The sequence below is a fragment of the Meriones unguiculatus genome, chromosome 8 (assembly GCF_030254825.1).
Source record: "Meriones unguiculatus strain TT.TT164.6M chromosome 8, Bangor_MerUng_6.1, whole genome shotgun sequence".
Taxonomy (NCBI): Eukaryota; Metazoa; Chordata; class Mammalia; order Rodentia; family Muridae; genus Meriones; species Meriones unguiculatus.
The window spans coordinates 110,570,421-110,582,345 of record NC_083356.1 but is presented as its reverse complement, the minus strand read 5'-3'; the positions used below and the strand labels follow the sequence as shown (position 1 = coordinate 110,582,345).

Here is an 11,925-nt window from a genome sequence, read left to right as displayed (position 1 = left end):
AGAGATAACTTAGTTTCTAAACTGGAATAATTTGGCAAAACAGTAAAAGATGTATTTAAAGGATCCCCTGTCTGAGAGTCTACATTTTGTTTGTTTTTTGTTTTTTTTAAATAACTTTGGAAAGGCACAGTAACTAGTTGATTGTTTCTAAACTTCCATGGCACACAAAAATGTTACTAAGTTAACTGTTTCATGTGTCCAATCTAAAAGACCCATTATTTCCCCTCCAGGCCTACAGATAGGAGGGAAAGGAGAAAAAAAAAAAAAAAAAAAAGAAACCAGAAAATTTTGCTTGGGCATGCATCACGAGGTAAAACGTGTGCAAAGTAGGTGTGCATGTTGCTTCTGCTCCAGTTTATCACAGACCATTCTGGAGTTGATACACACATAATCTATTCATGCTGATAGTGTGAGACAAACTTTTACATCTTAAAATTAAATGCAGCATAGCATCAAACATTTGACCTAATATACTTCTAAGTAATCATATCACTGGAGCTATGGCAGCATGTTTCAGTAAACTTAAAAATCTGGTCTCCTAGTTGTCATAACCATACAGTCAACCCATGTCATGATTTGAATGTGAAACGTCTGCTTTCTCAACAGACAGCCTAAGATTCACAATTGAAAAGCATTTAGGAAAAGTTCAATTTTTTTACTAAATTAAGTTTTGTCTTTGACTTTAGTAAGGTGGTTCAAAGTCAAAATGGCTTTGCCAGCAAGTTAACTTTTCCATATTTTTTATAAACCATACTCAAAGTGTGCTTATGTTTATGGTTCTCTTTCTCTTTTGTAGTTTCAACAGAGGAAAAGTTGTCTCATGTATCTTCATCCTCAAAGAGAGAAAATGCCGCAACAGAGACTCTAAAAAGCATATACAGTAATTCTTTAATTTATCAGTTTTGTGAGCATCTCTCAGAATCAGTTATCTGGTACCTAATTTCAAATATTTGTGATGGCACCAAAGAAGGTAGCAAAGAGAAACCATGGGAAGTCCAAGATGCAATAGGTTACAAAAATATCTCAATTCATTCTCAAGTACATGAGAGCAGGTCTATTTCCATTAGAGAACTTGCCTTAAGTATATTCGAAGTTATTATTGAAATTCTTTCTAATGGCAACATGATAATTGCTGACAAGGCCCACCAGGCTTCCATAAAAGCAAAGTATATGTTCTGTCCAGGAGTGATACCTTGTGACTTTGATGATATCTTTCAAGATCTCTTAAAAGGGGTGATTTTTGTGTTGTCCAAAGTACTAAGAATGAATCATTTTGAAAATAATGTAAGAAACAAGTCATATTCCACATTTAGAAATAATGTGCCCATTTTCAACAAAGTCAATACCATGGGAAGTCAGATAGGCCCCAGAGACTGGGACCCATCTCACCGAACTGATCATCTTTCTCAGAGAAATAAATTAAATTGCCTCTCATCTAGGTTGAACAGCCTGGTTGGTAGCCTAAAATCTCATGAATCCAAAGAAGTCGTCAATGAAGTCTTTAATATTGTTTTAGATTTGTTTTTACCAGATGAATCTCCAGATGATGAGTTAAGTCCCAGTAAACTAGCAAGAACATTTTTCTCCTCAAATAATCAACAAAGTAATGGAATCATTACAAATAGTCTAGGGCTCTCCCCTAAATCAATTTTCCTTCTCAATATTGTGTGTGAGAAGCTTATTAGAACACTTCTAGAAAAGTGCACAAGCCCTGCATTTTTTGAGGATAGTTCACTTTTTCGTGAAGTAGCAGAAGAATGTCAACATTTGAAAGTACTTCAGAATGTTCAAGGTGGAGGTTTTGATCATCCTAAGGCACCAACGGACTATGAACAATTTCAAGGAGATTGCAAGTCAGACTTTTTGGAAAATCTGGCAGACATGGATCAAGATTTATTATCCTCAGACTGTATACTTAATTTTATTTCCCACAGCTTGGTTAAGTCTCTGATGGATAAGCTATCTCATGGCTTTCAACAAACTCCTTTTGAAAACAAATACATGAACTACAGAACAAGCGAAATAGAGCCTTTTTTCCCAAAAGCAAAAGGGCAAGAATTAATAGGAACAGAACCAACTAAAGCTGATGTAGAGTTTGTGAGCTATGACAATAATTTTCTTGCCAGGTCCTTTAATAATTTAAATACAACTAGCTTTAAAAGTCAAACACCATTTGGCAAACAATGTGCCGTAAAGCCTTTGTCTTTGTCATGTCCTGACAGACAGGAAGCACGGAGAATGAACTCAGTATCCTTTCATAATCTATATCAAAGAGGTATAAGTGGTGGTGTGTATTCAGCCACATTTCTGGAGGAGATAATCTTAGAATTATTTTTTAATCTGTCTACATCATTGTGGAGGAAAAACGTAAACATCACTGAAGCCTGGCTCAATGAGATAAATACCTTACTAATCACCAAAATAGTGAAAGAGTTAAATAATGCTCAAGTTGCCGTTCTAAGGTATCCTGAAGAACGCTTATATTTTCCATCAGCCCATAAAAAATGTGTTACTAAGATCGTTGAGTCTGTTTATTACAATGTTTCAGAGCAATATGAATTTATAGTAACCTGTAGTAGTAATCTGCCGTTTGATAATCTTTCAGTAGCTGAACAAATATCTAATGGCATGTTGTTAGAGATTGTAGATTATCAGCTTCCATCTTGCTTCAAGGGAATGCTCAAGTCAAATTTATACCACACTCTCAATGCAGACATCATACTCTATAAGCTTCAAAACAATCTAAGAAAATGTATTTCTGAACCCATGTCTCCCAAAGGTTACAGTACCATGTTTCCACAATCATTTTTAGAGTATGTCATCAAAAGACTTTTAGCTCAGCTTATTCCCCTGCCTGCTGAGCCTTCATCTTTAGAAAAAAAGTATTTGATGAGTTCTGATTTTAATGAAATGTCCAACTGCATAACAAATAAGGTTATGTCAGCCATTTCAAAACATAAAATCTGTTTCACTATCTGTGATAATCAATATCTGCATACAGATAAAAACCTCCAAAAGATGGTAGATTCTGTTTACAGTAATATTTTACAAATGTCTGATTCTCTTGATTTAATACAGAAAAATATAATCAGCCGAAGCCCAATTATGATTGACCAAATAGCCAGTTTCATTATTCAAGAGATTATTGATAACCATCTTCAGCCATTTTTGTGTGGAGAGAGTTTGTCTCGCCCCAGAACTCCACTGGATGAGGTGTCTTACATGGTCAAGGAAGTTCTCAGTGAAGCTGTAGAGTCTCACAGACCTCAGAGGCCATCATTCTTTAGCGTCTACCCTGAGCAGTTTGTAGGGGAAATCGTTACCAGAGTTTTATCAAAGATTTTTAGTCCTAAGCCTAGTACTAATGTGGAGATGGAAAATATGACCCAAAAAATAGTAAACTCAGTGAACAATCACTTAGACAAAGCTAAGATTCCTGTTATATGTGATAAGCAGTTGTCCTTTCCCTTTGGTGATGAGGATATTGTGGACGAACTTGTCACCTCAGTCTATAGGAATGTTCTGAGGCAGCATGGGCTCGATCCTGACATTGATGAGTCTGAAAATGGTGATGCTTTTGTGGAAAACATTTCCAAGTTAATCATGGCAGCTATATCAGACTACCTTCTTCACCCCTTGTTTTCTGGTGATTTGTCATCTGCTTCCTGTTACAATTTAATGACTGATAGTATTGTTTATAATGTTCTTGGTAACACTAATAAATCTATGAAACCAAACCAGGCATTGCCTCCATATAATACATTACTACCATATACATTTTTAGAAGATATGATCAGAGTACTATTATCTAAAATTTTCCCTTCATTGCCTACAAAGGCTTCAAACATGGAAGCTCCAAAGGACAAAGAAGGTGTAAATTTTAATGAAATTGCTTCCAATCTGATCAGTGATATTAGGAGAAAAATTTCCCAACATGAAATTAAAGTTTCAAAGGATGAAGAAAAAACCAAGTTTTTTTACTCGGAAGACAATGTCCAGCATCTCGTTGACTCTGTTCTCAAGAATATTTTAGAAAACGCCGGTTCTCAAGAATCAGTGGAACAAAATATCACGAAGAGTAATGATGTTTTCATCGATAAAATAGCAGGCTTCATTATTAAATATATCTGTGAACAGCATCTTCAGCCATTTGTGGAAAAAAAGCAAGTGTCTACTTCATCATACAAATGCTTTGATGATAATGGAGAGCAAGAGCACGTATTTTATGCTAGTGCTTATCCTTCAACCTTTTTGGAAGATGTGGTCTCTGGAGTAGTGAGCAAAATATTTCACAGGGTGGTTGGCATTGTACAAGTGCAGTCAACAAGAAATGCAGAAAATGTTTTGTTTGATAAAGCTGAAAACCTCATATACTGGATAACAGAGGAATTTTCAAAAGCCCACGTTACCACTATAGAGAATGCTGAGGAGCTGTGTTTTTCCCCAGTAGAAAAAGATGTGCTCATGAACATTATCGACACTGTGTACAGCAAGGTTTTAGAAGAATATGAAATGGAAACCATGCCTAATAAAGATTTTCTGCATGACACAAAGGCATTGGCTGCTCAGATAACCAAAATCATTCTGACTGAAATTCTTGATTTCCAAATTCCACCAGATCTTGCAACAAATCTGCCTTTAAGCTTTCATTCCAAACTTAGTCAAAATGTTTTGGTAAACAGAGTTCATCATGACATTAGTAAGTCAAGATTTCGAAGACAGGCTTCAACAATATATACTAGCATGCTCTCTCATGTTCATTTAGAGAAGATTGTCACTCAGCTTATGTCTCAAATAAGTCCATCGCATTCCACCATGGAACTTTCTGACTCTTCTCAATCAGACCTAAGTAACACAGTCATAAAACTGATAAATGAAATCATGTCAATAATTTCAAAACATGCAATATGTATTGTAAAACATGGAAATGAAAAACAGAGTATGATTTCAGAAAAGGAAATTCAGACAATGGTTGATTCCATTTATGCTGATCTTTCCTGTTCAGATCTATACCAATCTCTCTCAAAAGATAAAAAAGGTCTAAGTAGCATACCTGTTTCAAAAATAGCAAGTTGTATAATAAAGGAGATCTTCAATCATCATCTAGAGTCATTCTTATCAGGAGATAAAAGTATTCTTTCAGCTCCAGTTGCTCAAACCTGCCAGCCGAAAGCAACAAACTCTAGCCAAAGAGAATTGTCGTTCATTGTGAACTCAGCTGTCTTTTTGGAGGAAGTAATTACTGAGCTTGTCTGCAAAATTCTTCAGACATTCATACAGAACTGCTTTGCTGATGAAACCCCAGAGAGAGCAATCGCCAAAGTAATGGACATTGTTACAACATTAGTAAAATCAATTGTTTTAGAGTTCACCACATCTGAGATTTTAGTTGCAGAACATTTGGATGAGAGTCTATGGTTTTCAGAGACATATAAAGAAATGGTTCAAAAAACAGTCAATTCCGTTTATGCAAATCTGTTAGATGAATATAAATCTCTGACTCAGCTACACAGGGCCGTACAACAGGGCACTTCTTGTCTTGGGGGGAAAATATACCATTTCCTATTGGAAGAAATTTATGATTATCAGGTGCAGTCATTAGTTTCAGGAGAATTAATGCCTTCTTCTTACTCTTCCCCTGAAGCTGCAAACATCATCAAAAATGTGCTCAGTGTCATCTTGAAGGACACCAATGCTTTGCCATCATGCATCACAGTGCTCCCTTGCTCTCTGATAGAAAATATGATTTACAAGCTTTTAGGAAGCATCTTCCCTCCAGATGACACTGACAATGAACTAAAGGAGAAAGAGGTTATGCCAGATGAGGAGGATGAGTTCCTGGCTGCAGCCTCAAAGCTGAGCAATGATATCATAAAAGAAATTTATGAATATGAGATCAGATTTGCCATAGCAGAGGAGGATGAAGCCAGCCCACAGGAAGAAACTTCTGAGAATTTTGTTGACTCTGTATGTAATAATATTTTGAAAAAAACTGAATTCCAAGCAGAAGTACAGAAAGGTGCACACAAAAAGGGAAGATCGTTCCTCAGTAAAGTAGCTGGCTTCGTTATTAAGGAAATGATGGATCACCGATTGCGACCATTTTTGTATGGTGAAGACTCACCTCCTAAAAACATACCTGAGTATGGCGATGCTTCTGTTGTTGCGAAGCCCGGGAAGGAAAAGGCACAACCCTCTTTGTTTTCAGCTGCATTTTTAGAAGACGTAATTGTTGACCTTGCTCACAAGTTTTGTTCTTTTGCAACTCCTACTGAAGATTCCAGGAAAAAGGACAAGTCAGAGGCAGAAATTGTAAGCTTAGCTATCAACTTTGCAAATTCTCTGGTACGGGAATTCAGGAAAAGTGAAATTAAAGTTTTACCACACGCTGAAGAAATATTTTCTTTCCCACCAGTTGGGAAGGAGACAGTTGATAAGATATCAAATATTGTGTATGATCAGTTTGTAGGGAAATTTGGGTCTGATGGTCTTCAGAAAGGTGACACTGGAAACATTGCTATAGAAATGGTTTCTTCTTTGGCCCAGAAGGCTATCTCTTCATTCAAGATTCAGCCACTATTTTCAGGAGCCTGGTGTTCAACTTTCTTTTCATTTCTAGACCCAGAAAATATCACCCAAAGGGTTCAGCTCCTACCAGAGAAGACATCCATGCAGATTAAAAAAACCTTAAACCAGACACAGCTTGCTCTATCTAAAGATACATCAGTGAAAAAAGATGATACTCAAGGTCCAATACTTAGCTCTATTGCTAACATTATGAAAAGCAATGTTATCAACTTCATATCAGGATCAACTGCAGATGTCACAGACACAAAGAAAGATGATGAAAAAAAACTGAAGTCTGTCACTCATAAAGATGAAAATAGCTCAAAAGTTCTGTCGTCAAAAACCAGTATGAAAAGTAAAGGTACTCAGGAACAGCATTTGAGTGACAAACGTAAAAGTGATGAAACTCAGAAAGAGAACTTAGTTGTAATGAAAGAGCAGGGGAAGGTTCTTGAAATATACACCCATTTTGCAGTTGCTGATGAGAATAGTCCTGAGAAGGGGGCACGTAGATGTGATTTTGAAACAGTCAATAAAAAGAAAATTGACAGAAAATCCAGTAAAGGTTCAGTGAAAACAGATGACAATCCCAAGAGTAAGAGTAAGATTAAAGAGACCAAGGGAGAGAAAACTATAAAAATAGCCCAGGTGCCAATCAAGGAAGAGTGTGAACAGACTGTAGCTGAAATATATGTCCCTGGAGAACAGAACTCAGAAACTGAACGTGTTGAAAACGTCATTGAAAATATTTATGACAATGTTTTAATGCTATCACAAGAGGCATTGGATTTTCCCAAGCCAACATACAACAGAAGCCTTGTAAGTGATAAACCACTGGCTGTACTTCAAGATCCTGCACAGCCTGTTCCAACAAAGGATTTGTCCCCATCAGTTAACAAAGACTCCACTGCCAAAAAGAGAGAAAGCAAAAAATCAGAAACTAAAAGAAAAGCAGAGAAGAGTGAGATAAAAGGAGAGAAAAACATTAAATTTCAGCCTCGTATGCCAGAGCATCCTCCATCCTCACTGGAGAGTAAACCTGGGATTGTTCCGGCTAAATTTCTAGAAGATGTGATCATTGAAATGGTGAGCAAACTTGTATTTGCATTTCCACCAGAAACACAAAAGTGTGATAAAGCTACAAATGTAAAGGATGATCAGAATCAAGATGAACTTTTTGACATAGCTATGAGACTCATCGATTCAATGTTGAAGGAATTTTCAGATGCAGAACTTAAAGTATTTAGGCCAGAAGAGGAAAAAGAGATAGCCCCACAAGCGGTCAAAGAATCAGGTCAGACGGTACCTCCTGGGTTCCAAGAGGCAGCTTCAGAAGTACCACCGTGCAGCATGAATACTGAAAGTGGGGATAAAGCACCACACATGCATCCAACATCTGAACAATCCTCCCTTGATGAGGCGCCTTCCATTAGTAGAATGTCATCAATTGAAAAAGCAGTAGTGAATAAAATTGTTCACTCTTGTGTTTGTAATGTTTTAAAGGAATGTAAATCTCAAGAGTCTATTTGCAAGAACATCAACAATAATGGGGAAAATCTAGCAAAAAGATTAACTGGCACAGTGATAAATGAAATTTTTCAGCATCAGCTCAACCTACTATTTTCTGATGAGACACCAGCTTCAGCATGCATGCCTCTGGGATCAAAGGATGTTGAGGAAAAGGCCCAAAAGGTGGTGCAGACGGTCAGTAAAGAATGCCAGACCTCATCTCCGTACACCATAAAGTTGCCTTTCAAGTTTCTAGATGATGTGATTTCTGCTCTCTTAGCAAAAGTCTTTTCACAACTATACAACATCAAAACTAGAATACCTCAAGAAAATCTGTTGACACAACTTGAATTCCTTCAAATGAAGTTAGTAAGTACAGTTGCAGATGAGATTTCCAAAAATGAAGATTTGGATATACAGTATGTAGAATCCTTGCATCCAAATGATGATGAAGTCATTCAATTGGTGGTTCAGACAATTTATAATAATCTTCTGCCACAGTTTGGATCCGAGGAAATCTTACAAAATTGTATCGTCAGTGGATGCAAGCTCCTCTCACAAACCATAGTTGACTTAGTTCTACGAGAAGTGGCTGGCAACCAGTTACAGAACTATTTTGGTGGCGAGTTGACTCCATATCAGTGTGCAGAAGTGGACAGTGTTGTTGAAAACATCCTCACCAATGTTGCCTTAACTACTCCAGCACAGGCGTCGCGCCCTCATAAACTGTCGTGTAACGTAATAGAAGCAATTGCTGTAAGATTCTTATCCAAGCTTTTGTCTGTGTTTCCAAAAGTGCAAACAGAAATAACTAATTCTGAAGAAACAGATATGCAAAACATAGCTTCAAAAATAGTAAATTCAATCCAACAATTTATCTCCAAAAGTAAGATCAAAGTTGTGCAGCCTGCCAAGGAATCGGACACTGCGCCTTTGGCTGACGATGCGGCTATTGAAAAGGTAGTTAATTCAGTTTATGCCAATCTTTTAAAACACTCTGGCTCTCCTACCTCTGTATTTGAAGATTTAATGGGTAAGAGTGATGTCCTCTCTGACATAATAGGACTCTCAATGGTGAAGGAGATTTCCAATTCTGAATTTCAACCTCAAGGAGAGGAAGAACTTCCAACCTCAGAATTGGCTCTAGAAGCTGTCAAAATTATGGAAAAAGTGGTGAACATTATCAACGAACTTAAGTCCCAGGAAAAATCTGCATCTGTAAAGGATTTAATATTAGACTCTAAAGTTTTAGAAGAAGCGTTGGCCTTGTTCTTGGCTAAACTAGTAAGGAAGCCTGGTGTGGCCAGCAAAGACACAGACGGTTTAACAAAGCCCGAGCTGAATACGATCGCATCTCAGCTGACAAAGTCTGTATCCGCTGAAATCTCCAAAAGTAACATTAGTCTTGTGGATTCAAATCCTGAAGAACAATCATTAGATCCGGAAAATATTGAAATGATTTCTCAGATTATTGAGTCTGTTTATAGTAATGTAATAATGCAATCTGAATCCAATAAGGAACTCTATGATACGAAAGGTACAAAGAAGGTTTTCCCTAAAAAAGTGGCTAGCTTAATTGTCGATGGAGTTTCAAGCGCTGCCTTAAGTAGAGTTAGCACAAAGAGCTCTTACTCTGCTCTTGGAGATCTAGACACAGACAGGATCATCGAAAAGGCACAAAAGCATGCGGCACAAATGAGCTCTGACTCTGACAAAGAGTTCGAAGATATATTAGGAGACCAACTTCCGGTTAGAATAATTCCACACGTCAGGAATAAACCACTGAGAATAGATCCAAACATCATCTCAGAACACTTGGCCGTCATTTCCATGAAAACCCAGCCTCTGGAGACACTTAAGATGGACTGCATAAGGAGAACTGGACGCAGCATCGCGGAGCTGAGAAGAGCATCCATAAGCGGAAAAGGCCCCTCTTCCCAGGATGTGTCAGAATTAGGAACCAGACATAAAGAAAGGCGCATCTCACTGGACAAGACAGGCCGGCTTGATGTGAAACCTTTGGAGGTAAGTATCTCAGCAAGGGAGACGACGCGAACAGTGAACTGGTTCTAGGCCTCTCTTCCTCTCCTAGGGGAACTGTACACCGACTCATCTCCACAGTCATGATTTTCAAGGACTTGCCATATTAGTTCCATATTCCACAAGAAAGGCCTAAGGCTAGTTTCCATAAGATAACCCACTACAGATAGTTCTTGAAGCATGGAAATGTAAGTATGTGTCCTTATGAACATTAGGATGACTGAAATGTAATTTTATTTGAAAATTTATAAAAGCATGCATATAAAGTGTTTATTTAAGGCGCCACAGTACTCTCTTTCTTATATTTTTATTTACATTTTTTTCATATGGTATATTTTAATCATATCTCAGCCCAAATTCCTCTTAAATCCTCTATACCTTCCCACTCAGACAATCCCAAATTCTTTCTTCCTGTCTCTCTATTAGAAAAAAAAAAAAGAAGAAAAACAACAAAACAAGTAGAAAAAAAAAAGACAAAAATTCCCAAAAGAAAAAAGCACACAAAAATCCACAGAGTTCAGTTTGTACAAGTCAGGACTCTTGGTCATGAGTGCGCCCCTGGAGTGTGCTTGCACCCCTAGAACACTCCATCAGAGAACACTGGTTTTACGTTTCTCAGCGTGAGAGCACTTACACAGGGCTTAGGGATGAACTGCGTGCCCACTCTCTCTCCTCACTCCCGGAAGGTTTTGTGATCTACACTTGCACAGGTCCTGTCATACTGTCACCCTCCTTGTGAATTCATATGTTCAACAGCCCTGCTGCGTTGTCTAGGAGACACCTGTGACCCTCGCGGTTCCTCTTCTCCACAGATCCCTGGGTCTTGAGGGTGGGGTTTGGCATAGACACCCCCTTTAGGGCTGAGTCTCTTTCTTTACACTTTCCAGTCGTGGATCTCTGTGTTAATTACCAAGAAGATTATTCTCTGACAAAAAGTATTGCTATGAGTATAGCCATATGTCCATGAGAAATCATTTTATTTACCAAAGGAATAGTAACTGGTTTCCTGCTAAGCCAACGATCTCTCTAGTCTCGGGTTCTTGGCCACGTGAGCAGCACAGGGTTCTATCTCATTAAGTTTACATGTAAGCAAAAATTTAGCTACTGCCATAACTTTGTGCCGCTGGGCTGGTCAGGTCACTGCTGTATGTTCCATGGTTTGCAGGTAGACAATACTGAAAACTGCTATTTACCTCCAGCAGAATGCAAAGTGCCTTCCTGTGCCACAAAAGCCAGTCGGTAGTTAGGAAGCAAAGCTTCTAGTCAGGCACCAGCTCTGTCTCTCCACGTGCTGTCTAGCGTATTTTACTGTCAGGTTGTGGAGGGGTACCTGATAGCCTTCCAGTGTCTCGAGGGTTCTTAGGACCCCTTTCCATAGGGCCCCTTTGAGCTACAGCTAAATAAGAAACAACCCATTCCTGGTATGGGGGTTCTACTCAAACTCCTCACATTGAATGTGCTCATTTTTGAGGGCTTGTTTGTTGTTGGTTTTTATTTACTCATTTAATGGATGTAGTCTGCCATTGCCCTGACACAAGTATAAAGCTATATTCTCTGTTCTCAAGAATAAACACTTCAATTTTGTTTTTTGCCAGAATGATGCAAAAAAAATCTCTGAATTAAGTCTTATGGCTGATAATAAGTTAATTAGTGGTTGATCTGATTGCTTGATTGCTTGATTGTGTTGTTGAAGACAGAGTCATTGTTTAGACCTGACCAACCTAGAACTCATTATGAAGGCTGGTGATGTTTAGCTATTTCTTCCAAATATAACATTCTGATTTAGATAGAGGCTTATTAAGACTCAAG

The 11,925-nt window shown here is 38.0% G+C and overlaps 1 protein-coding gene across 1 annotated transcript in view; it reads left to right on the top strand.

Moving 5' to 3' along the window:
- The window catches only part of Fsip2 (fibrous sheath interacting protein 2), a 75,993-nt gene that overhangs the window by 46,717 nt on the left and 17,351 nt on the right, over nucleotides 1-11,925 (top strand). The window contains exon 19 of the mRNA XM_060390535.1: nucleotides 797-10,101. Within this exon, the coding sequence (XP_060246518.1) occupies nucleotides 797-10,101 (9,305 nt within the window). The remainder of the gene's footprint in view (nucleotides 1-796; nucleotides 10,102-11,925) is intronic.